Genomic DNA, 27,244 nt, shown 5'->3' on the forward strand with positions numbered 1-27,244 from the left:
ATTATCAAAACTACAGAATTTATTAAAAATACAAAGTTTTTTAAATAATTATAAGGAGATTATATATATATTTTATTTAATTATTTTTAATTATAAGTTATTAATTCTATAAAAAATAAAAAAAGAGATTAAGGAAAATATACAGTTAATTATTAATTTTAAATTTTGTTAATACTCACTTAAATATAAACATAAATCGTCTTTTATTTAAATAATTTATTTAAAAAAACTGCTTTCAACTTTGTTTAATTGGGAATTTTTTTTGAATGGGAAGGTAAATTTTTCTTATTTTTTTAAACCAAAATTTTCTCCTACTTTTTACATTTTCATTTGGGAATAGGTAAGATTAATATGTTGACCCAAAAAAAAGTTATTGTAGTATTTTAAATTTATTTTATTTAATTTATATTTTTTTTTGAATTATTTGGGATTCATATATTATCGTGCTTATAATTTTCTATTGTTTCTTTAATTATGTCAAATTAATTTTCTTCTAATTTCTCAACGGTTGATCATAAACCCTTCTTTTTTTTGCAAACATAATTGTTACCATTATTCATTCAATCCCAAAGGGAGATAACGAGTAGAAGCTCATCAAACTAATGGATAGATAAAATAGGCTGATCAAATACAAGCTTACAACAAACATAGATAGATAGATTAGAAAAACATAAATCATTATTGATAGATCCATATGAGCTCAAAGACTGTGACACCCTGATTTGCGGAAAGGTTTAAAAGAATTGATTTGGCCACATATGTCTTCAGAATGCAATTATTTTTCCGGTCAAGGGTCCTGAGAGAACTTCATGATTGGTTACCTTCCTAGAAATGATTGTCGGAACTGTGCGAGTGAGGATAAAACATAGGAAAATATCATTTGTTAATTTTTAGGGTCGGTAAACAATTTTTTAAAACCTCCCAAACGTAACAAACAGGCCATCGAATATTGGTGAGTCCACCGGCTGGGAATAGATGTAGTGCCCACCTTCCTAGGTGGGCCTATAGACTGAGAGTGGACATGGGCTCACTAAGCAAGGTGGCAATGAGGAGTTACAGAGACAGAGGCTACATCATGGTGTGTCAAATATACATCTACAAATACATTAAGAAATTTAACATTAGTTACTATCAAAAGATTTTGTGATGTTAGAAAAAGGTTTTTACTTTCATTGGTTGTTGGAGCAAGCCATTTTGAGATAGCAAAAAGACGTGAACACGTTCTCTCCACATAAGAGGAGGGTAGAGCCGATGTTCTCTCTATGGTGGAGAAGGTTGGACTCAAGGTTATCTTTCAAGGAAGGAAGGTGGAGGAGATTGGACGCAAGGTTATCTTCCCAAGGGAGGAAGGCGGAGCCAAGGTTCTATCCACGGTGGAGGAGATTTGATGCAAGGTTCTCGCCATAAGGGATGAGGGCAGAACTGAGATTTTTTCCATAGTGGTCATACATTATTGTGATTTACATCATTTATTAGTATATTATGTAATATATTTTTTATTCAAAATGTTTTTCGAGCCAACAATTTATTAATTTAATTTATAAAATTTTAAATCCGCACAAGCGAATCCTCGTCTAATTATAAATATAAATATATATATATATATATTAAATAAGTATGGACAATCAAGAAAATCTCGTCTTCTCATGCATGCAGTACCATATATTAAAGGAGTCAGGTACATATATATAATGATAAAATATTCTGTTAATATATTATGGAAATCTCGTCTTCACGTGAATCAATCAGGCACAGTATTATATTAATTTAATTCAGACCATCACGTCATTATCTTTTATATAATAATATATTGATTGTTAAGAAAATCTCGTCTTCACGTGAATCATCATGCACAGTTTGATTATCATATACATTAATTAATTACAAGTATAGACTTTAGACGTTATCTTTTTTTTTTTTTTTTTTTTTTTTTTTTCTGTTTGAATAATTTCATTATAATATACCAAGATGAAATATAAGGGTGGAATGAGTTTTTTAAATCCTAAAGCTGGCGGAAAACAAAGATATCTCCGGAAGCTTAAACCCAATACACGGGAAATACAAGTGGAATACAAAAGCCAAAAGAAGAGCTCTCAAGATCATCGAAGAAGTCGGAAGAGAAACATTAGTCGCGGAACTAAGTTCTAAAGAGTCAATGTCGAAAGGACCTGCAAACGCAAAGGGAAGAGATCCAAAGATAGGGGCACTGCAAAGATTTAACCCAACTAAAAACGAATACCTCGAACACAATAAGCAAGAAGCAAGAATCTACTTCCTACCCACCTAATCTTATACCGAGAATCTATATCTAGGACTTTGCGTCCCCACAAGTGGTCACTTGCCACAAGAGGTTAACCTTACAAGAACAGACAAAGAACATACCACGGGAAAAGATCTATTTATTTTTCTAAACTAATGGCAGTGGAAGGAGACTTGGTTTAAAGATTCAACGATCAAAAAAGAGGTAAACAAAAGCTATCCTAAACCAGACAGAAAACCCGGCCGTAACTTCCTCAAGATCGAAAGCTAGACTATATGACCTAACAACCCAGTAGAATAAACAAGAAACAAACAACTAAGGCCAACATCAAACAAGCTGGGGATATACCAAACTAGCATAATTTGAAGAGATCGGGCTCGATTACCGGACATAAGAATCCACCGCACCACCCAGCTGAAGAGACATCTCTGACGAACACCACCAACTCGATGGGCCAGATCTGTTTCTTCCGGGTAGAGCGAGACATCATCAATCATATCATCAACAGATTTACACCTGAGAACCAGAGTAGCTCCACTTCCGATCTCATCGAGAGAAGCCAAAAACTCGAAAAACTACACAGCCGACAAGAACACTACAACAGAAGGAAGAAAATCATAAAGAACGCACAACGCCGGGGCTAAAAAGCCACTGGACGTTGGCCAAAAAACAGAGGCGGCGGCTTTTGAGTTTTGAGAAGAGAGAGGCGAGAGAGAATTAGGTTTAGAGAGAGGGTATCAAATGTTTCAGGTGACGTTATCTCTTCTAATTTATTGAAAATATTAAATAATTAACTTATAGTAAACTTATTTAAATCATATAGACGTACTGGCAGACCCAGAAAATATTTTTACTGGATCATAATGAAGGGTTGAACCCTGGTTTAGGGATGTCAAAGCCTACATATTTACCATATATGCTAACTATTACACTAAGATTTCATAAATTGGTTACCATATATGCAGTCCTGCATATATGCTAACTATTACACTAACCTTGGGGCTTTCTAACCAACATTCTCACTGCTCTTGAACTCCCTACAATGTTCATAAATTGGTTAGTGACTTGTTTCTCCACTCCTTCCTACTCAGTGGCTTTCAATGGGGAATTAACATGTTATTTCCCGGGTAGGAAAGGCCTAAGACAAGGAGATTCTATCTTGGCTCCCTTATTCACCTTGGTCATGGGTGTTTTATCAAAGCAGCTATGAGAAGTTTTAACGGCGAAAACCTTTCAAGAACTCAACACAAATTAGCTCAACCAACACACAATCTCAGAATCAAAGAAAAGTTAAAACCGAAATAAGAAAGCAAGGACACAAGGAATTGTTTACCCAGTTCGATTCACCGATGTGATGAATCTATGTCTGGAGTTGGATTCAACCCAACAATTCACTATAATGATTCAAGTGTTTCTCTCTAGCTCAAAAACAGAACTTCAGAGAGATTAAAAGATAGAGATGAATTAGAGATACAATAGGAGATAATAAGAAGGTGTATATATATCAACACAAAAGAATAAATCCTAATCCTTCTACAATTTTGATTTCTTCGAAACCAAATCGTTTTTCTTCTTGGACTTCCAAAACCGATGTCAAAGAATAATGAACCATCATTAAACCAGCTAACCAAGTCGACACCAAGCTAACCGGTTGAATTAGATCACACCATAACAAGCTAGATGAATCAGCTTTAAGGCGCAGTATTTAACCTCACCCCAAGTGTCACCACCCACTCATCACTCATCTCAGTTTCGCTGATGACATCCTAGTCTTCTTCGATGGAGGAGCGCAGTCCTTGGTTGAAATTCTTTGAATCCTGGCCCAGTTCAAAGCTTCCTCAGGACTTGGAGTCAACCTTACCAAATCGTGTCTCTACCTTGACGGAAACAATTGAGACATCATAAGTCATATGGTGGCAAGGCACAACCTGACCTATGGCTCACTTCCCATGTGCTACCTAGGTGTTCCCCTTACACCTCACAAGCTCAAGCAAACTGATTATCAATCGTTGATAGACAAGATTCAAATTCACATCTCAGGCTGGACAAGTAGACACCTCTCTTTCGCAGGTCGACTACAATTACTACAATATGTTATCAACAGCACAATAAAGTAATGGGCATCAATTTTTCTCCTACCAAACAAATGTTTGGAAAAGCTGGAGCGTATATGTAGCACATTTATGTGGAATGGTGTAGGATCCTCTGCTCACGGAGCAAAGGTCTCCTGGGAAGTGGTTTGGTCTCCAAAAGCATCTGGAGGTTTGGGTCTTAAGAGATTGGTTGACTGGAATCAGGTTTATGGACTTAAAATGATCTGGCTCCTCTTCTCACAAGCAGACTCCTTATGGGTCTCCTGGGTAAAGCATCATTTAATTCGCGGTAGAAGCTTATGGGAAGCAGACTTTCGATATACAGGGAGCTGGATATGGAAGCGGATGACAAAACTAAGGGCGTTGGCAAGGCCTTTCGTGCACTGCAGTGTTGTTTCTGGTTCCCAAGCTTTATTTTGGCATGACAACTAGAGAGGACTCGGTCCTCTACTGGATATCCCTGGTGAATCTGGTCCTCGAGTTACAGGATTAGGCATCCTTGATCCGGTTAGAGCTGCTTCAAATAACAATGCATGGCTTATCCCGCGGGGACGCCACCCTCTGGTATAACTCCTCAGAACCTGCCTACACAATCAACCGCCTCCTTCGTCAAACTTAGGCGTAGATCACTTTCAGTGGAAGTTAACCCCGGATGAAACTCACAAAACTTTTTCCACGTGTAGAACATGGCGACATTTGCATCCTGCATGACCACCCATTCCATGGTTTTCTCAGATCTGGTTCAAGAATCACATTCCCAAGATGGCTTTCATTGCTTGGCTGACAGTGCAGGATAGACTGACGACTAGAGATTGCTTACAGAGGTGGAATCAACCAGTCCCAAGCACTTTCCTTCTATGCCAAGCTGGTAATGAATCACGGGATCACTTGTTTTTCGATTGCCTATTCACCAAGAATCTCTGGTCAAGTTTCTTTGCTCAATTCCAACCACCTCCGAGCCCCTCTTTCAACAACTTCTTAACCTGGATCAAGAGACCCACATCAAATGTGAAACTCAACTCCGTCTGCAAACTCATTTTCCAAGCCTTGATATACACCATTTCGAAGGAACGCAATGCTCGTTTACATAGCTCAAAAATGCGATCCGAGGTTCAGCTCCTATGGGAAGTCCAGCTCCTTCTCTGCAGGAAATTGCTAGGCCTCGACAGCAAGCAGGATACACAGCATTCCGCCAACTTGCTCCATGACTCATACCTTGCTATTTGGTTCACTTACTTCCAACCATCATAATTTTCCTTTGAAAGTGTAAACAAAGCTGTGATGTATCTCTAATAGCTCCACTCATGTATGTATTGTATCCGATGTTTATTTCAGAAATCTAATAAAACCGATATTTTTTTAAAAAAAAATTCTATACAGAAAATCTTAATTTCAATATTAAAGGGGGGGGGTCAATTGAACCCCTTTCCCCTTAATAGGTCCGCCGTAAATCTTATTCATAACCATATGGTAATATTTATTGAATTCGTCAATATCCCACTTGATCAAACGAATCTATACTTTTTTTTTTTTTTATCAACCATTGGGCCACAACAGACCAGTAATCTATAATATTATTTTGTATCACTTTTTACAAATAAATCCTAATTTTAGAAACAATTACTTATTGCTTTTAATACTATTAGTTACCAAAATTTTAAAATCAGTTATAGGTAAGATTTAAAAGATAAAAAATCTTTCTACTTAATTCAGACATATATAAATATTTGATTCCATTTCATTTTATTTGAATGTATATTTAAATTAATATATAATACATCTAGTTAATAAAATTTGTGGGTTTTTTCTCCATATAATATAATTCAAATTTTCAAAACAGACATATATGGGTAATATATCCCACATCACTAAAAAATTGCACAATGTTCAAAGTCATACCATAAAATAGACCAAACTGATTCAGAATACAAATGAGTAGAAAGCTTGTTTTGTCATACATTCAAATTTAAAATTTTATTTGGTTTATCCTGGTTCTTTATATTAAAGAATGTAAAATTTTAAAAAGTTTCAAAGTATTATAAATATTAAAACAACTAAAAAAGTTAAACTTTATAAAACCTTGAAAATATTAATAATATATTTAAACTTTTACGAAGTTTCAAATATGATAAAAATTTAAACTTTATAAGAATTCTAAGTATTAGACATATCTAAACTTTATTAGATGCGCCAATCTTATAAAATATAAATGGTTGCAATCTTATTAAGTTTCATATTAACTCAATCTAATATTTCTAATACAAAAAATAAATATTTTAAAAAATAAGATAATATAGTGCAAATTAAAATATCTCAGGACAAAGTTATATGGCGGAATATGTTTCATCATATTGATATAAATTTAAAATATCATTAATTCAGTGTTACACAGCTAAACCATCGTTTCATTGTTTTGTTAACAGTATCAATATTAGAGAAATAGACATAACTAATTACGTTGATTAAATTCATATTATGTAAAAAAATAAATTATTTCGCGATATTATGTGGGTTAAACCATAAAATTAATAATATTGTACATTTATAACACTAAACAAAGAAAAAAAAAGTAACAAAAATATTCAACATATATTTTTAATTCTAATCTAGTAAGGAACTTAAGATAAGTGCTGGACATGCTTTGTTGAGGGGCTCTAAACTTAGTGAAGCGTGCACAATACGACAAGTAAAATACTTGGACTGATTTTAAATGCGTTATTGTGGTTGTAGGAGTTTTGGAAATAAACAGTTTCTATAACATTGAAAGGACCGACCTTTTTTTAAAAAAATAATAATAAATAATAAATATAATATAGTAAATAAACTACAATTAGTGGTCCCATATACACTAGCCACCTAACCACAATCACAATCATCAGCAGAATAACCAATCTCAATATCCAATAAATATCCAATAATATAATCAATAAATATAACATCAACAATATCCAATAATCAAATAACCAGAAATATAGAACAAGCAACCTAGCAATGTTCTAATGACCCAACTCTAGCAACCTAGCAATGCCAGGCAACATCAAACCGAGTCCCTAGAACATCCTTCTCTTCATTGCCTTAATTCCACGATCACACTTTGCCTTTACCTGCACCACAAACACATATTGAGATGCATGAGTATTTGATAAACACTCAGTGAGGCAATCCTCCTATCTACTGGGCTATACACACAAACAACAGTGATTCCAAGTTCCAAACAATCAACAAAACAAAGCACACAAACCAGGAAAACGAACATCAACTCACTGGGAGGGAGGTGTCGACTGACACCAGCCAAGTGTCGATCGACACTGGCTCTTGGTGTCGACCGACACTACCCCACAGTGCCGATCGATGCTTGCTTCACTGGTGTCGATCGACACTCCCTCTGCAACCGCGATCCGCCTGAAGCCGAGAGTCGAATCTCGCGCCCTAACTCCACCAAATCGTCCAATACTCGGAACCCAAGCCTTATACATCCAAAGGAACCTGTAGCAACCAATCCCAGCAAGAAAAACACATAAACAAGCAAGAACAAGGAATCAAGGGCTTAGATAAGCCATGATCATGCACTCACCTCTTTGCAGGAAGTTTCTGACCAACAATGGACGAATCCACACTCCCAGCAAGCTTCCCACATGATCCTAGCCTTGAATCCTCACTCCCACAGCAAGATCTCTCCCACAAAGCTTTGAAATCTCACAAACTCTCTCTAGAACCTAAAGAACCAACTCTCTCTTTTGTTTCTCTAAAAGCGGCGAAACAACACAAAAAACACGACCCTAGGTTGTTTTTCCCCTTTTACAACTCGGTTCAATGGTTTCCTTAAACCAAACCGGTCCAAAATCGACGATTAAAACAATTCGATCGAACCAGATAAATAATGGTGTCAGCAGTTTTGGCTAAATGTAGCAATTAAAAACAAATGCGTTTGCGAGAAATTTATGACTGATTGATCACTAGATGCGATAATGGTTAAACAAAAGTTATCAAATAAATATAGTTATAATAATAATAAAAAAGAAATAAAAACAATAAAATGAAATTCATGAAAAAGAATTGAACATAATTACTAAAGAAAAACTGTAGATTATTACTAAATTATTAGTCAAACAAAAAAAATTAATATGTAACACAAATAATTGTTCATATATTGGTAAATTTAAGTTTAGAGAATTAATTAGTAGTGTTTGATAATTAATGTGGATATATATAAAAAAATTAATATATCTTTAATTTGTTGCTTATGTGATTTTTTTCTTTCCTTTTTAAACTTTTGGAATATAGTGATTTCAGGCATTGGGAGATACAAAATAATTTCTTAATTTTTTTCAATTGTTATCAACCGCAACTGATTGCAAATGTTGTATTTGTTAATGATAGCAGGAGAACCAATCAACATTTTAATTATGTTTAAAAAGTTATTCAACCATGAAAGATGTCTATGTTAAATGTTATTGTATTTTATTTATTTAGTTTTATAAAAAAAAAACAAGTTTAATTTGAATCTACGAGGTTTAAACATGTTAAATGTTGTTTGGTGTGACACCCCAAGACCAAATTATTTTTGAAAAATGAATTACATGCCGAAAATTCCATCCAATTTGAACCTATCAAATAAAAAAGAAATTACATTAATCATCAAAATAAATTTCTTGAAAATTTATAACATTTTCTTAGAAATTTATAAGAAATGCAAACCAGTAAAAAATAGAGATTTGAGAAGCATAACATTATTGTATGTTATTGTGTAAAGCGAAAATATTGGCCAAGCGCCAAGGTATGTATGGCACATCATATATACTTGTTGCAAGAAAAAGAATTTGATGGAAGAGATCATACGGCTTAGGTAGTTAGGTTGTCAGAGAATTAAGGCGTCTCTAGTGTTCAGCCATATCGTTCTTGCAAATGTAAAAGAGAAAAAGGTATTTTCTTGTACCTGCATTCCATCTCCGAAAATAGTCAGTCGATCAATTTTCTTTTAATGGCTAACAAAAGGAGTATGTCCTATTTAACGGTTGGACTACTTTGCTGCACATTAACTTGTTCCGAGATCCTCAATCAAAGTGTTCGATTCCTGAATCCGAGTCAAAACCAGAGGCTATCGAACCCACAACACGTCTTTCGGAAAGATTGAGCCTAACAACTCCCTAACTCAAACTTAACACACAACCTCCATTTCCGGCTAACCTCAATCTGTTTCAGTTGAAGGAAATTCGATCGAAAATGGTTGTTTTGGATAACAAAATATGCAACTGAATAGAAGTGGATAACTCAATTGGAAATAAAGAAAATGTATCCGTCTCGGTTCAAAATTACATCTAATTAGCAAAACAAAAACTTGCGAACTCAAACTCGAATGTCTTGTACCATTCGACCACAATTTCTCACGGATTAATCTTGTTCCACGATTTCATCTGAATGGAAAATTTCAGGAGTCTTAATTATTGTAATAGATAAGCATTTTTAAATTTGAATTATGTTGTTATGTTTTTGGACATCGTGGAGAATTTCAGGGGTCTTAACTGTAAGGGTATAGAGAAGCACAACACACTGATTCACACTTGGAACGCGCCAAGCCAACGCTTTTCTATTCAATCTTATTAACAAAATTTATCTTTTACAAGAATACAATTTTGTCTCGGCCCTTACTCAACCTATTCTACCCAATAGGATTGAACCCGACTAAGAATGAATCTGATCCCTCTTCTCTTTTCTATCTAAACACACACCTGTGTAGATTTAAGAGAATAAACTCACCCTCTCTCTTTTTAGCTAAAAGATTAAAACTCACCCTCTCTCTTTTCTATCTAAACTCTCACCAGAGTAGATCTAAGAGAAAGAAAAAAACAATTCTCTGTGCACTTAATCACCACCCTGATTAACGTCACAGAGAACTGGGAACACCCCTTCTAAGCCTTATTTTTGTGGCTTCGAAGTTTACAACTGTATCAATATTCTAGAGTGCTCAAATTGGCTCGTGGCCTACTCCTAGAATATATATACACGACTTGAGAACCCCTAGAAGGCGAATCTCCAAATATCACGGGATAAGGAAACTGTTTGTTTCTCAGCCTTATCCTTTCCTTAACTCTTGCGGAGAATATTCTTCATATCTCCAAGCAAACGGAAACTGCTTGCTGCTCAAGCTTATCCTTTCATTATTTATCGCAGAGAATATTTTTTCATATCTCCAAGTGAAATCTCGTCCATATCTTCAATGCCAAGTCAGCAACCTTCCTCGACACATCATCACATCCACTCATGTCTTGCCACGTCAGCTTACGCATCCATGTCAGCAACTCAAGCGTTTGTGATATGATGCAGCTTCCTGATTGGTACAACACTCTGTTCGGCATAACGACTTGTTCCTCACAGTGAGTTGTTCCAGAATCTGCATTTACAATCTCCCCCATTTTGACTGAGTTTGATACTCAAGCATCTCTCTGGTTCAACCTGAAAAGACACTCCAACAAACACAAGCCAAAAACAGAACAAGCAACAACTAGATAAAACATCAGACATTATCTAGCAAAATTAGTCAACAGCTTGTTCAAACAGAATTATGCATAAGAACCTAACAATCAGAAACCCTAGCGGGCTGCAGCGGAAACCATGTTCTTAATAATTCTCTAATCAGACTTAATCAATTGGCATATTCTCAATCATTAACAACCTAAGATCCATAACCACCACCATCCTAAGATCAACCAATTAAAATTAAGTCTCCCCCATAAACAATGATTCTCCCCCTAAACCAAGTAGCTACAAAGATTCTCCCCCATAAGTACAAAACTCCTTATCATTAGGCGTTGATTAGAATTATATCAAAAACCAATCAAAAACCAGAACCAGAATCATTCTCCCCTAGCTTGAGTGATCAACTAAGTCAAAAACAGACATATGTATCACAACATCATACTGAGCTATGGGAATTACTTACCTGCTAATAGTGCTTCGCATCCTTAAGCACTTTGATGACCTGTCTCGTCGCCTTTTGAAGCAGCTTCTTGTTTGTAGGCATATTGACTATCCTTGCAACCACAATTGGACGTTGGGCAATAGGACACTGATTGCCGAGAATTCGAACAACAGATAGAACTTTGATTGAATCATAGTAAGGAGGTGACCATACACAAGCTCTACAAGAAAAACAGCCTCTTGTGTATTATGTTCTACAATCTCAAAACTATGTTTCACTGTAGATATCCTTCATTCTTGCATTTGAAGCAGTTTCTTCGATTGATTCTACACAAAGCCGTGTTGCCCTTACATACAGATGAGCTAAGCATGTTCTACTTCTCAAATTTGTCATAACTGAGACTTCATGAAATCCATGTTTTTTGAAAAGAGCATTCACTGTCTTGATCAAACCCCTTGGCACTTGACAGATTAGTCCAAGAATCTCATACACCTTCTCCTAAACAAGTCTTCAACGTAGACACATTTCTGAGAAACTCAACAGTTGCATGCAGCATCATTAAGAGCAAACACAATCGTCTGTTCTTTAACACAACCTCGTCCAAACATGCATGTATGATAATGATCAGATCAGCACATCTCTGTTGTTCATGTAGACATCTAACCAAAAATTTCATACATAGTTTTCAGAGGCCCAGCAGCTTCAACCATCCTCCTACATCATCAGTGGAACCAAACACAAACGTTCGTTCTTCAATGGATGTATCACGATCCTAACAACAGAGTATCACACCTCTATTTTTCATTGCAGATAACATGTCTCATCACAATCATATGCACCTGCAGATCATCAAGGGTGAAGTGATCTCCTGTTACTCTTTTGTTGACTCCACGACACTGAAGTATCAACACACTTCTGCAGATTCTCTCTTAACTCAAGAAGATATCTTCTCTGGATTCACTTATAGAAGATAAAACATACCCTTGCTTTGGACGTAGTGACCCATGGTGAAACAGAATTTGGAGCATATATACCGGTGATACAGACGATAATGCACACGTCAAACAGCTGGTAGGACATAGACCCTTGCCTCTGAGCATAATCCATCTTCTGGTAATAGTCCCGTGCATCAAATACTTTGATCAAAGATGGAACTCAAATGAACAACCACCTGTTGTACAGACATGATAGCCACATAACAACTTGTGAGCACAATCTTCTGTCTAGGAACACTCATCGGCCTCTAGAAGAGGTAGCTCCATTCCTTCGTATAATGGAACTGACACTATACTCATTGTATCGATACAAACGAGTATCAGTCTTTCGAATCATCCTCAGACGCATGATGACTCAGCAACAATCCTCTGAAGCTCTTTCACAACTTGAACCAGGTTGCAGTAACAGCTACTTCCAACACTTTAGTACTCATCGGACACTTATTTTCACCCAAATAATTAGATGAATACGCAGCTCTTTGATCTTACTTCCATGATCAATCTATCACTCAAGATGTTAGACCCTTGATCCATTGCTGCTCTCTGGAGTTTACCTCTTAGAGAGTCATGATCATTTCTATGAGCTGAAACAAGTGAGCTTAAACCTGAACCACTTAACACACACATCAGTGCACACTTGTTCAACAATCAGTCATATGAATTTAACTACAAAACATTGATTCTACAACACATTGTTTTCTTTTCAACCTTCTATACACAACCTTAGACATCCAAAAATTGTTAATCACAGGAAGTGAGGAAACAAGAAAAGCAATAGACCTTCCAGAGTACTTTTATATTAATTTTTTTTTACTTCTGAAAGTAAGAGGCTTTCATACCTTGAGATCTGTTCTGTGATGTGTGCCAACCACTTGTTCAGGACTTCACCAGAAACTACCACAACCTTTCGTGAATCTTCAAAGAACAGTTCTATGATCAGTGGCTAGTCTTTCGCTCTGGCATGCCTTTGATTCTCATGGTTCATCATCAACGTGAAGTAGGCAGCTGGAATTTCTTTTGGAGAGTGCATTGACAGGAGTGTATCAAGTCCTGTTTTTTTTTTTTTTTTTTTTTTTGACTTTTCATGATACACTACCTTAGAGCTTAGATCCAACAGGCATGAATGATCTTCACAGTTTGATGATATGAACGATCTTCTGCTGAATCTCCTGATTTCTATCAGCGATATCACTTGACTTTTCAACCGCGGATATTTGTGCATTCCCTTGTTATTATTCTTCAGGGCTCTGTTGCAGACGTACCAGCCACATGACTCTTTTTTTTTTTTTTTTTTAGTTAGAGACAACTGGTACTTCTTTCAGAATGGAATGCATAATAATGCCACTCCTCAGCTCTTTGACCTCCTCCTTCATGACAACGTTTTACAAGATCCCCCATATGAATTGGCATGACAGACAACTGTTTTCCACTAATTCTTCGTTTAGATAGAGTGTTGCTCTTTTATACATTCTAGGAATTCTATGGCCTGATCTGATGCATGTCCCTGTATCTGATCAACACAACTCACAGAACATATTAGATCCCACAAACACCAATGACTTTTCTCAGAATCATGTGTTGATCCAAGTCCAATGGTTTTGTAAACAAATCAGCAATTTGCAAATCAGTACTCTGATGTTCTAATACTATCAGTTTCTCCACAACTAATCTATGAATAAACAATATTCAGGATCCTGTAATTGGAATTTTAGTACATGATCTACAACAATATTAACAAACAAACGATTGTCACACAAAATTGATGCAGGGTCTAAGAATGTACCGTACGCTGTTCTCAACTATTTGATTCTCATCGGGTGATTGAAACAGGTTCCCAAGGCATTAACCTCATATTCAACAATTGAACGAGGTACCTTGACAAGCTTCTGAGCATAGCAGAAGATCAGATTTGTTAACAGAAGGCAGCAGCCACCAGATCCTTCACGATGATTCAGAGACCGAGATCTCTTCAAGTTTCTGCTAGCTCCTCTCATCAACACCAACCCTAGATGTGCCTTTAAAAATACTTGGCACTCCTTTCAGCAGCTCGCATGTGTGATACTTTACGATTATCACTGAAACACTCACAGCTTGCAAGTACATAGCAGATGTCTAATTTGCTGGTACAACACATCTTCAGACGACTGATCAGTCCACCGTACCTGTTACCATTTACACAATCTCTTGAAACATCTTCTAAGATAGAACATTTCCAACTCTCATAGGTGCTGCCTCTAGCAAACTCTGCCTCATGCCTTGTTCTCCACAACTTGTCCACGTTTGTCTATTCTGTTCTTGAAGACCTAAGACAATTGAGTTCGTTCAGCACAATGATTCTATAGAATTAGAAGCCATCTCTGTAGCTTCGCCCATGTTTCAACTTAACTCCATTTGCAGAGCTCTGACATGCAACACCACTAACTGCATCTGAACAACTCTGTGTAATAGCTGCAGAAACAACAACTCTGCCCTTCTGAATCCTTCCAGCAGCTTCTTGATGGAAGTGATTCTCACAGTTTCCTGAGTGCTACAGCTTACACTTGACAACATCTACTTAATACACTCCTTCTCAGATCATGTCTCTAGACATCATAGAACACTGCTGATTGAACTCTTTTGCTTGTGGATTGGACGACTTCGATATACACCAGCTATTATCAGAGCATTGACCTTGAACTCAAATATTGTTGCGCTCATCAACCACCTGACATCTTTCCTTAGTGAAGTTAACATCTAAACCCTCGTCACACAACTGACTGATGCTAATCAGATTGGCTTTTAGATCATCGACAAGGTAGACACCATAGTGGGCTGATCTTTACCCCGAGATGCACTTTTGCTTTTGATTTTACCTTTAGCTTCATCTCCAAAAGTGACCATGTCAGCTAAGCCTTCTTCAAAGTTGTGTAGCCTTCCTTGATTCACAGTCATGTACCTTGAACAACCACAATGCTTCAATACAACAGTCTGTTGATCATCAACAGAGTGTGCAACATAACAGTTCATGTCACATTTCTTGATGTTTACTCGCATGTATCTTCGAACATCTTTGTGACACTCCTTCAGATGCGTGAGTGGTATAGTACAATCCAGACACTTGAAACAGTTAGCTTTGTGGAGGCTCTGACTTGCATAATAACAGTGACATGTTCTTTTGTTCTGATCTCCGACACTCCACATTCTTGTCTCAACTTCTGATCTTGTCTTTTCTTTCATCGACTTGAGATGTAAACCATTGTTAATTGTGATACTTGAAGATCCACTATAACAATACAGATCATTCTTCTTAATGAAGACTTGATTGCCTCTTCTTCCAATCATTGTGGAACTTCTTCTGGCTTAAAAGCTGACTTACACGATTCTTAAATCTGTAGCAATCAATCTTAATATGACCAATCACACCACAATACCAACACCGACGCAGTTTCCGTCTCAGGTTGTTCACAACAATCATCTGTTTAGTCTTCTGCAGGTTGAACTCAGACGCTCGTTTGACAGCACCACCTCTGTTTTGCAGCAATATTGACCCATTCACTGCACTTGTGTCACCACTTGAGTTTCTTCCATGGTTCTTCTTCCCACAGTTTGCAATCATAGTACCCTTGTGAGTGACCAGCCGCTTATCCAGATCTTTTGCTCCTTTACTCAGTCTCTTGTTATTCTTTATCTGATCCTCAAGACGTTGTCTCAACAGAGATATAATAACTTTCTCCTCAGACAACAATTTCTCAAGAGTGAAGACTCTATAAAGCAGCTCTTTCTTCTCAGACACCAGATCATAATTCTCCTTTTTCTGCAGAATCAGATCCTTAAACAGAGCGATGACTTGTTTCTCAACAGATAAGCCAGCCACGTCATCCTTAGGCTTCAAAACAGACTTCTGATTCTCATCATCTTCTTTGGCTGAATCAATATCACTCCATGTCAAACAAGATTTCGTATGAACGCAGCCTTGACGGTTGTAACACTTCAACACACTTCTTCTTTCAAGTCTAGAACATTCTGATTGGAAGTGTCCATAATCTTGATATTCAGAACTCTGAGATCTTTCTCTGCATCAGATCTGGATGATGAAGATTGATGCTGACGTTGTACACTCTTCAGACTTCTGAACTGCAGCTTAATCAGTACTCCCTTGAACAGACGTCTGAGTTTCTACAGTCTTCAGAGTGAATGATTCCTCAGCCTTCTGATCGTTCTTTCTCATCTGCAGTTCATCTGTCTGAACTAATTTTACACACTGATCAACCTTTTGTTCATCAGAATTTAAAGCACCTTTACCATCAGATTTGTGAGAAAAATATCCATGTGATAAGCTTCTGAGAAAGTCCTTGACAAACATTTTATCCTTATATACCTTCTTCAGCATTACAACTTCCTGACAAAGGGAGCTTAGTTGACTGTTGAAACGACAAGATGGTGATACATCAGATTTTTCCTTCTTCACCCTTCTGGTTTCCTCAAAGAAGGCTTCCAAAATATCCCAAGCTTCTTTCACCGACATACACTCTTGCACCATCGCGAACAGATCCATCGGCAAGCAGCTGAAAATTGTAGATAACACTTCAGCGTTCTGTTTTCCCTTTAACTTCTCCTCAGCCGTCCATAGCTTACAGGGTTTTATTAGAGTTTCTCCTCTCATGCTCGTAAGTGTTGGAAGTGACCATCCATCTTCAACAGCGAACCAGGCTTCCATATCACGACTTTGAATCATCTGTCTGATTTGTGCTTTCCAATCATCATAGTGCTCAGCGTCAAGCATAAGCGGATTATTCTTATAAACGAACTGTTGTGGATTCTAAGCAATTCTTTTATCAGGCGTCTGCTCTGATACCAATTGTAAGGGTATAGAGAAGCACAACACACTGATTCACACTTGGAACGCGCCAAGCCAACGCTTTTCTATTCAATCTTATTAACAAAATTTATCTTTTACAAGAATACAATTTTGTCTCGGCCCTTACTCAACTTATTCTACCCAATAGGATTGAACCCGACTAAGAATGAATCTGACCCCTCTTCTCTTTTCTATCTAAACACACACCTGTGTAGATCTAAGAGAATAAACTCACCCTCTCTCTTTATAGCTAAGAGATTAAAACTCACCCTCTCTCTTTTCTATCTAAACTCTCACCAGAGTAGATCTAAGAGAAAAAAAAACAATTCTCTGCGCACTTAATCACCACCCTGATTAATGTCACTGAGAACTGGGAACACCCCCTCTAGGCCTTATTTTTGTGGCTTCGAAGTTTACAACTGTATCAATATTCTAGAGTGCTCAAATTGGCTCGTGGCCTACTCCTAGAATATATATACACGACATGAGAACTCCTAGAAGGCGAATCTCCAAATATCACGGGATAAGGAAAATGTTTGTTTCTCAGCCTTATACTTTCCTTAACTCTTGCGGAGAATATTCTTCATATCTCCAAGCAAACGGAAACTGCTTGCTGCTCAAGCTTATCCTTTCCTTATTTATCGCAGAGAATATTTTTTCATATCTCCAAGTGAAATCTCGTCCATATCTTCAATGCCAAGTCAGCAACCTTCCTCGACACATCATCACATCCACTCATGTCTCGCCACGTCAGCTTACGCATCCATGTCAGCAACTCAAGCGTTTGTGATATGATGCAGCTTCCTGATTGGCACAACACTCTGTTCGGCATAACGACTTGTTCCTCATAATGAGTTGTTCTAGAATCTGCATTTACATTAACTATGGTAATAAATAAGCATTTTAAAATTTAAATTATGTGGTCATGTTTTTAGTGTAGAGTAGCTAACTTTCGTTTCCTTATAAAAACGAAGTAATTTATTAAACGTTCAAACGTTCAAACGCGTCAATAAAATACAAAATTCAACCACTCAACCTATTTTAAATGGCGATGGCTTGGACGTTAGTGATCGCAAATCTTGTCATACGTATGCGCTGATCCTCCAACTCACATATTTTAATTATTGATGCCTTGTTGACTAATAGATACTGTATCTCTACTACTTAATGTGAGATGATTAAGATATTATATCTCATTCACTCTGAGATGGCTAACAGATATTGTATTTCTATTACTTTGATAGTATCTCCATTCCTCATTTTTAGGTTTCTTTTTTTTTTTCATCTGAAATTTTATTGTTAAACTTGGTTTCACAAACCAAAGTAGATTATAACAGGTAGAATACAAGTCCCAAACAAGGGAACACTATGCCGGCGGACTACAAGAATGTCCCCAGAGTCATTAGCCCACAAGAGGGAAGCACAGCCCCAAAGTAAGGGGAAACCAAGATTACAAACGATGATAATATATGGAGAAGAAAGGAACTCAGTTCTATAATTAAACACAGGCATGAGAGATTCCCACCAAGCTTCCCTATGAACCTTGTAAATGTCGAAAGTATTGGAAGACCGGACTACCACACACCGTAAACAACCAGAGAGCAAATCGACAGAGAGGAAGGCAGGAACGACCAAAGACACAAATACAACTTCCAGCATACCTCACCAACTGATTAGAGAGAACTAAAAACACTAGGGAGAAGGCCAAAACCTTAAAACCGACAGGAGACAAGCCACGCAAGATCAGCTATTCTTACACGCGGACACTCGTCGAACCAGCTTCAGCCACCTATAGACTTAAAACTGACGACGTTCTCGCAAGAGAAGAAATAGAGAACGAATCCACTGCTTTGACTAAAACCTAACTCTGAGACTTCCAAAAGGAACCTCTAAGGAAGGCTAGTAGGTGACTCAGCAACAAATTACCATCCAAATGGCTCACACCAAGAACGAACCTAGGGCAAAAACTAAACTCAAACCAACAAGAGGACTCTAAGAAGAGGTAGATTAAAATTCCCGATACAAACCCCCAAGTATATCAACAACCGAAAGTAATAGACTTAAAAGCTGACTCAACAAGGATAACCCTAAAGCCACCATCAAAACAAACTGGGGATATACCAAACAAGCTTGACTTGATGAGAATGTAGCCAAAGGTAACCTAGACAGTTTCTAAACAAAGAGACCCAAGGCAGCACTACTGAGGACGGGAGAATACAAAGGTCAGATGTTACCGTAGAGAAGGCAAAACACATCTCGGCCGCAGTAGAAGCCGAAAAACCCGTCTATCACCATCAACGACCATGGCCAAAGAAAATCAGATCTTAAAATTCACTCAACAAAGTCATCGACGAGACTGGGCAATCGCGGCTAACCATCACGGACCAAAAGGAGACAAACCTCAGGGGGGATCTCACCGAAAACGGAAAAAAACACCCTTGACTCTGTTCCGAAACCCTCGAAACCAGATCCGCTGGAGAAGGGCTGAGAAAGGCTCAACAACAACTAGACATGAAAGAAGCAAACAGAGGACGACCCTCTCACGACTCCGGCGAGAGGCGCCGGTGGCCGGAGAGGTCAGAAACGAGGTGGAAACCTTGGCGGCGGTTAGGGCGAACGAGTTTTCACGAGAGAGAAAAAAGAAACGAGTCTTCGTTTAAAATATTATTTTCAAAAAGAAAGAAACCTCACGGCTCTGAGTCCAACCCCTCATTTTTAGGTTTCTTAAAAAATATATTTAATTATTAATTTTAATGTTATTTTATAATGATATTTAGAATAAAAATAACATATCTTTAGTGCATCTTTAACCTTAATTTACTTTAAAGTTAGAGTAATATTTATTCCAACCCTACTTTATATATTCCTCTATATAGAGTATAAGAGTAACTCTATTTATTACAATAACTCTATTCTAAACTCTATTAACAAAAGAGTGTTACTTTTTTAAAAATGCTATATTTTATAGTTATTCTAATTTTGAGTAAAAAATAGAAATATAAATTGAAGCTAGTCTTAGACTACTTAAAAAACATATTTACATCCTCTAACGACACTCATCATAAAATAACATAAAATTAATAATTACAAATCTTAAGACAATCACAATAAAATAATTATTCTACCAAAATAAATTAAAAATAATAAATAATAGAGATGATCTAAACGGAATACACAAGGTTTAGGATATCACCTATTTAATATTTCGGAAGTACACAACTTCTTTTAGATAGATAATAAAATAGTTATAGATTATTAAGTTATAATTAGTATTTGATTCATTAATTGGTTACAAAATAGGTTATATGGGTTGGCTTCGTTAGTCATACCGAGTTTTAGGGGTTAAAAAAATTACTTTACCAATATTATTATTAATTACTAGCAAATAATACACTTAAAGAGGATATTTAAAAAAAATAATATAACTTAAAAGAAAAAAATATATAGACAAATGAAACAATAAAAAAAATCTTTAACAAAATCTTTTTTTCTTAGACACGCCTGATATAATATATTTACACAACCATATATACTACTAGGCGATTAAAGAAATAGAAAAAAAACTACAGAATAATATAAAAATATATTATTAAAATTGGATTTGGGTCATTATTTAGTTTGTGACACCCCGGTTTCAGAGACTTACGGAGAGGTTTAAAAAAATTGATTTGACCACTTATATCATCAAAGTGCAATTATTTTTTTGGTCAAGGATCCTGAGAGAGCTCTAGAGTTAAGCGTGCTTAAGCTGGAGTAGTATCAGGATGGGTGACCTTTCGGGAAGTGATTGTCGAAACTGTGCGAATGAGGACAAAACAGAGGAAAAGATCATGTGGTGATTTGTAGAGACGGTAAACAAGTCTTTAAAACCTCTCGGACGTAGCAAACCGACCGTCGGATATGGATGGGCTCACAGACCTAGTGAGAGGACGTGAGGCCCATTAAAGAAGGAGGGCCCATGGACATGGGACCACTAAGAGGTGACAGTCGGGGTGTTACAAGTGGTATCAGAGCCGAACCCAGATGAGTGTGGAGTCAAGTGGGCTCACACCGTCGGGGGTGACGTTCTTGGTGCGCAACAAGGACCTTGCGATCTGTTAGTGGTGGTGAATTGTGACACCACGATTTCAGAGACTTGCGGAGAGGTTTAAAAGAATTGATTTAGCCACCTATGTCACCAAAGTGCACTTATATTTTCGATCAAGGGTCCTAAGAGAACTCTAGAGTTAAGTGTGCATGAGCTGGAGTAGTCTTAGGATGGGTGACCTTCTGGAAAGTGACTAAAACACAGGAAAAGATCATGTGGTGATTTGTAGGGACGGTAACAAGTCTTTAAAGCCTCCTAGACGTAGCAAACCGGCCGCCAGATATTGATGGGCTCACGGGTGTAGTGAGAGGATGTGAGGCCCATTAACAAAGGTGGGTCCTTGGACTGGGATTAGACATAGGGCCCACTGAGAGGTGGCGGTCGGGGCGTTACATAGTTATAAAATATAATACTCAAAAAATATATCAAAAAACTTTTTTTTGATAGACTATATAATAAATATATGAGTCATTAGTTGGTTATAAAATTAAGACATTAATAATTTAAATGGGTTTAAGTTATGTTGTAACGCTCCGACCGCCACCTTTCAATGAGTCCCATGTCTACTTCCAGTCCATGAGCCTACATTCCTTAATGGACCTCACATCCTCTTACTAGGCCCGGGAGCCCATCCATATCCGACAGTCGGTTTGCTACATCCGAGAGGCTTTAAAAACTTGTTACCGTCCCTACAAATCATCACATGATATTTCCTTGTGTTTTGTATTCATTCGAACAGTTTCGACCCGCAAAGTCACTCATTCTCAGACTACTTCAACATAAACAAGCTTAATTGAGGATATTTGACTAAAAACATAAGTGCATTTTGATAATTTAGATGGCCAAATCAGTTCTCGTTAAACCTCTCTGCATCTGCATGTCTTTGAAATTGGAGTGTCATAGTTTAATTCTTAAAACTCGTACTCAGCTGTTCGGCGTTATTTTTCTCAAGTTGAGGTTCGCTCATTGCGTTCTTTTTATCCCAACTCCAACCCATCTCCATTTCTATCTGCATAATAGAGTTTGGAGTCAATTTTGCTCCAACCCATCTTCATTTTCATCTCCAAAATAGAGATCTCTATTTTTTTCTCTATATTTGGAGATCTCTTTTTTTTTTCTTTATATTACAATTTGGAGATCTCTATTTTTTACTCCAAAATAGAGTAGGGTTGGAGTAAAACCCAACTCCATAATAGAGTTACTCTATTTTGAAGAAAAAAATAGAGATATGGGTTAGAGATGCCCTTAGTCTCATTATTCATGATTAAACTTGGAGAAGGCAGCCTCACTTTATATTCTTTTACAAATGATTAAGACCTCAAGTTTTTTTGTTTGTTTTAAAGTATTATTATTTGAAAGCCATAGGAAACATTAAAATACACGCTTAACTTCAACTTGTATACGTAGCAGCACTAGTGATTAGGCCTACTAGTGATCATTCTAGGAACTAGGAAGTGATCTAAATAATTAAAAAATCAAAATGATTTAATTTTCTTTCCTTTTAATATTTTTTTTTTGGTCAACTTGAATTTTATTAAGACTTGAAACTTGGTTCAACAACCAAGATAAGATTACAGACTCCCAAACGAGGGAAACTTATGCCGGCGGACAACTAGAAGTCCCCAGAGACAAACGCCAGAGGAAAAAAGGAATTCCCTGGAAACTAAGCCCTAACAAAGGGAGACAAAGTAAACTAGACAGAAAATACAAACAGATAATATTGAAACCAAATCGAAGGAGGACAACTCCTTATCCTAAAAGCAGAAGAAACTAGGCTAACACCTTAACAGTGATAGAACCAAAAAAACAGAAATTCCTTTTCTTCTGAAACATCTGCGCATGTGATTTATCACGGATGCCCTCGGCCAACCGTAAATAACAACTACCTTCTCCTATCACAATGAGAGCCAATCTCTCGAGAACCAAGGATATCATAACCCGGCAAGCAAAGAGCACTCCTAGACGGTCATAGAGACTCACACAAACTCCCAGATGTGACGACGACGACTGATGCGTCTCCTTACGTCTAACTAGAATCCTTCCAAAAAGCAATCATATCTAAACAGATCATGAACGCTGGGACAAGGAGCAAGGCAAAACTTCACTAAGTTAACACACACCATGAACACCAAGGGTAAGAAATCTCTGAAAGTTTTGAAGACTACCAACCAAACAATAAACACGAGACTTCTGCTAAGAAAGGAGCCGAGCCTAAAGGGAACCACGGGATAAAACAAGGAGACAAGGATTGTGAGAAAAGGCAATGGCTTGAGCTGACAAACCATTCCATAACTGCGGCTTAGAAATGAAAATAGGCACAGGACCAGCAACAACATCTGAGACAGGAACAAGCAAACCCCAATGGCAATTATTCTTCAAAACCAACCGTTGATCAAGATCCGGCATCATTGACTTTACTTGTAATCAGAAACCCTCACAGAGAAGACTGCTCTAAACGCTTCCTCAAACAAACACATATCATACCATGAATCCTCCAACAAGGGTCCCCAAACGACGGTTCAACAAGACTGCAAACAACACTAAACACACTAGCTAAACCGGTACATAAGAGAGGCGGAACATAAGCGAGAAACATCACCTACGAGACCAAGACAACACCGGATCTGACTAAGGCAAGAGAGGCTTCTCCTGAAACCGGCAGGGGAGGACGAACAAAGCTCAAACTATCTGACGAGCAAGCCTCACCGTAAAGACCCTCTCCTTCTCTGATCTCACTGACCACACCCTCGATCCACCAGATCTAGACGAGACGACACAAACGGAAGCCAAAACAAGAGAAACATCGAACTACAGAGCAGCGGGGGCCCTCTCACAGCTACGACGAAGAGCGCCGGTCACCGGAGAGGACAAACGGAGATTCGAACTTTTGGGCGGCTGCTAGGGCGAACTCACGGGGTGAGAGAAAGTCTTGTCTATCGTATATGGAATCCCTTTTTCTTTCCATTTAATATATGTCTTGGGATTTCTGGTCATGTAGGTAGGGTTCCAATCAAGCACCATCTAAATTCATAGACTTTTTTTTTCTTTTTTTTTTAGATAATTTTTTTTGCTTCCCCTATTGAACATGCCATTAACAAGCACAACAGTTAGAGAAGTTACGTTTAATTTTGATGTAGATACATTTAACACAATTATTGATCCGAAAACCATTTGACATCATTAAATATTTAAATTGACTATTTTTTCATGCTACAGTTTGAGAGTTAGTTTGGGTCCCCATATAAGGACTAGAAAATCTATACAAACCTTTTGTTGTAAACTTGTAATCAGTAATAAATCTTTACGCTAAGAGTTTTGCAGTGCTCACTCATGGAGTTAGTGGAATACTTCACCGAAATCTGAATACACGTTTCTATTATTCTATATATAAGTAAGTAAAAATATCTTCTTATTCCAAGTGTTCAAATAATCAAATTTATTTAACTTTAAACAAAGTTTGATAATATTTGGATAGAGATTAAACTATCCTCCATGTGAATACGAAGCTTACAATATCGTGTGTACGTAGATTTAGGCTTATTTCATTTAGATTAGACTTAAGATCTTCCAAGTCAATCGGTGGGAGAACGAGAGATGTTCAAATGGATGCCATTGGGGAAAGAAACTAGTGGTGTACGAGTGACCTCGGTGTCTTGTGCCATCGAGAAATCGTAGTTGATGACAAGATGGTGAAGGAGGATTGCAATCTGAAGTCTTGCAAATTCTGCACCAGGACACAATCTCAATCCACCTCCAAATACCATGAACGTCCTAGAACCATGAACCAGTTCTTTGCCCTGTTCCACGTTTTCATCAATTTATATTCTTTGGAAGATATCTTTGATTAGATATCGAAAATGCGTTAGAAAGACTAGAATCAGTATATACCTCCCATCTCCATGGATTAAACTCGTAAGGGTTCTCATATATCGCAGGATCATAATGAATCAGTGAACTTGCAACTACCACCATCCAACCCTTTGGAATCGTATATCCTGTGACAAATGTTTGCACCACAAAACGTTTAATTTAGAGAATACGTTTGAAGAAGTGGCCGCCTTTTTATAGTAATACTTGCCTTTAATTTCAACATCTCTTAAAGCTTTTCTAAACAATACTGGAGTCACATTTGCCAGTCTAAGAGTCTCATTAATCACCTGCATTGCAACATATGCTTCGTTTTTAATCTTTCTCATATTATTATTGAAATTACTAAAAGATATCTACAAGTTACCATATTGGTGAATGTCATGTTGTTTTTGTACTCTTCCCAGCTTACTCCAGATTTCTTATCAACTCTGTTTTGAAGGATAGCATCATGCTCTCTCTGCCATATTATAAGCATATAATGTCATTTCGATGCTTCTTTTGTCTTCTTTAGATAAGTGAAAACTTGTTAGTTTATATATATATATATATATATATATATATATATATATATATATATTACCTTCAACTCTAAGAAAACTTTATGGTTATTGGTAACATATTTTACTGCCATGGAACCAACTGTAGATGTAGTATCTTTAGCGGCGACAGGAATAGCAAAGATGTTGTCCACAACGGCTTGGTCATCGAAGATGACATCTTTTCGCATCGTGTTGAGGATGTCTTCGTGCTTCTCTTCCAATTCTTTCCTTGATAAGAGAACATTCGCTATTACCTTCATCGCAGATTTGCGTGCCTAGATGCAATTGATAGAAACAATTTTTAGACTTTTAGTCCAACAGAATAAAATTGATTTTATTAAAAGTTTTAGAAACAAACTTATAGATACATTATTATGTCAAAACATTTGACACTCCATACTATATACTGTCCATGTGCATAAAGTACAATGAATTAATTTAGATATTGGATAACAAAAATTAATAAATATCAGAATTCTAATGTTATTAATTTTTAAAAGTTTTACTGTATAAAAGATATTCTTAAAAACAGAGACAAAGTACTTACCACAATAGCTTTGTAAAACGACTTCCAGGTAGAAAGACTAAAAGATGACTTATACCAATCAAGATTGAAGGCCATGAAGATGTCCATCAGATTATCTTCAGCCTCTGATTTGAGGTCACTTATCAACTTGGGGGTCAAGTGCTTTATTATCAACTACAAAAGTAACGTACAAAATTATTGTTAACAAATTTTAATTCATCAACAAAAAAAGAGAAAAAGAAAAAAACCTGATGTACATACGTTTGCAACTGTCTCCTTAATATCGAAACTCCCCAAGCTAGCCTTTGATTTAAGATCTTCGCAGGTCGCTCGGTCCATGTCTCCAATCAACTTCCACTTCAAACCCTCGGTGCCAAGAAAGTTCAGAGTGATTTGTTTGACATGCTTGTGGGTCTTCCCATGATCGACTAATGATTTGTCTTTTCCAAAGACTTTGAAAAACCCATCCGGAAGGCTAAACATGAAAGACTTGTTTTCTTGCCGTAAAATCTCGTACATCACATCATGGTCTGTCACTACCACGGTGTTGGATCCAAAAATGTTGGTCCGAAATAGTGTCCCGTACCTAAAACGTTCACACAGTTACAAACATATATGCAAATACACAAGGGTTCTTCTCGCTAAATGATTAGTTTGATTATCTAACCTGGACATCCTCTTTTTGAGAAAGGGAGAGGTCTCGTAGAATCCATGAGATTTAAAGAAGGCTATTGTCTCTCCGATGATTGGAAAACCCATTGATCCCGGAGGTAACTGGCCATCGCACTTGGGGTTTGACCATCGGTACCACCATCTGCTGATCACTACAACAACTAAAGCTGTAACACATATCGAAATGTTCCAAATGATGTTCATTTTACTGTGTCTTTCAAGTTTGAAGAGTCGCAAGTTCGGATCCTTAGCTGTCTCCTATATATATATATATATAATATTATATATAGAGAAGAAGAAAAATAACTACAAGTTCAGCAGATTTACATATATATATATTTTTTTATATTATCAAACATAACGTTTTATTGATTTATTTAATTGTTAGATGTTGTTTCGCGTGTAACACCTAAAATTACTTTTATATTATACAGTGTAATTATTGT

At 36.9% G+C, this 27,244-nt stretch overlaps 2 protein-coding genes across 2 annotated transcripts; one reads left to right on the forward strand and one right to left on the reverse strand.

Annotated features, from left to right (window-relative positions):
• Positions 1–4,170: 4,170 nt before the first annotated feature.
• Positions 4,171–5,604, forward strand: LOC147937934 (uncharacterized). Its single transcript, XM_087465364.1, has 4 exons — positions 4,171–4,309; positions 4,460–4,620; positions 4,786–4,917; positions 5,089–5,604. Exons 1-4 carry the CDS (start codon positions 4,171–4,173, stop codon positions 5,602–5,604), a joined length of 948 nt encoding a protein of 315 aa, XP_087321490.1.
• Positions 5,605–24,583: 18,979 nt separating this feature from the next.
• Positions 24,584–27,118, reverse strand: LOC104710748 (cytochrome P450 708A2-like). Its single transcript, XM_010427398.3, has 8 exons — positions 26,794–27,118; positions 26,388–26,712; positions 26,148–26,300; positions 25,642–25,875; positions 25,426–25,518; positions 25,270–25,348; positions 25,080–25,186; positions 24,584–24,988 (listed from the first exon to the last, which is right to left on the reverse strand). The coding sequence occupies exons 1-8, from the start codon at positions 27,000–27,002 to the stop codon at positions 24,764–24,766; spliced, it is 1,425 nt and encodes a 474-aa protein (XP_010425700.1). The 5' UTR covers positions 27,003–27,118; the 3' UTR covers positions 24,584–24,763.
• Between the last annotated feature and the right edge of the window lie 126 nt (positions 27,119–27,244).

The sequence above is a fragment of the Camelina sativa genome, chromosome 9 (genome assembly GCF_030686135.1).
Source record: "Camelina sativa cultivar CO46 ecotype springtype chromosome 9, ASM3068613v1".
Taxonomy (NCBI): Eukaryota; Viridiplantae; Streptophyta; class Magnoliopsida; order Brassicales; family Brassicaceae; genus Camelina; species Camelina sativa.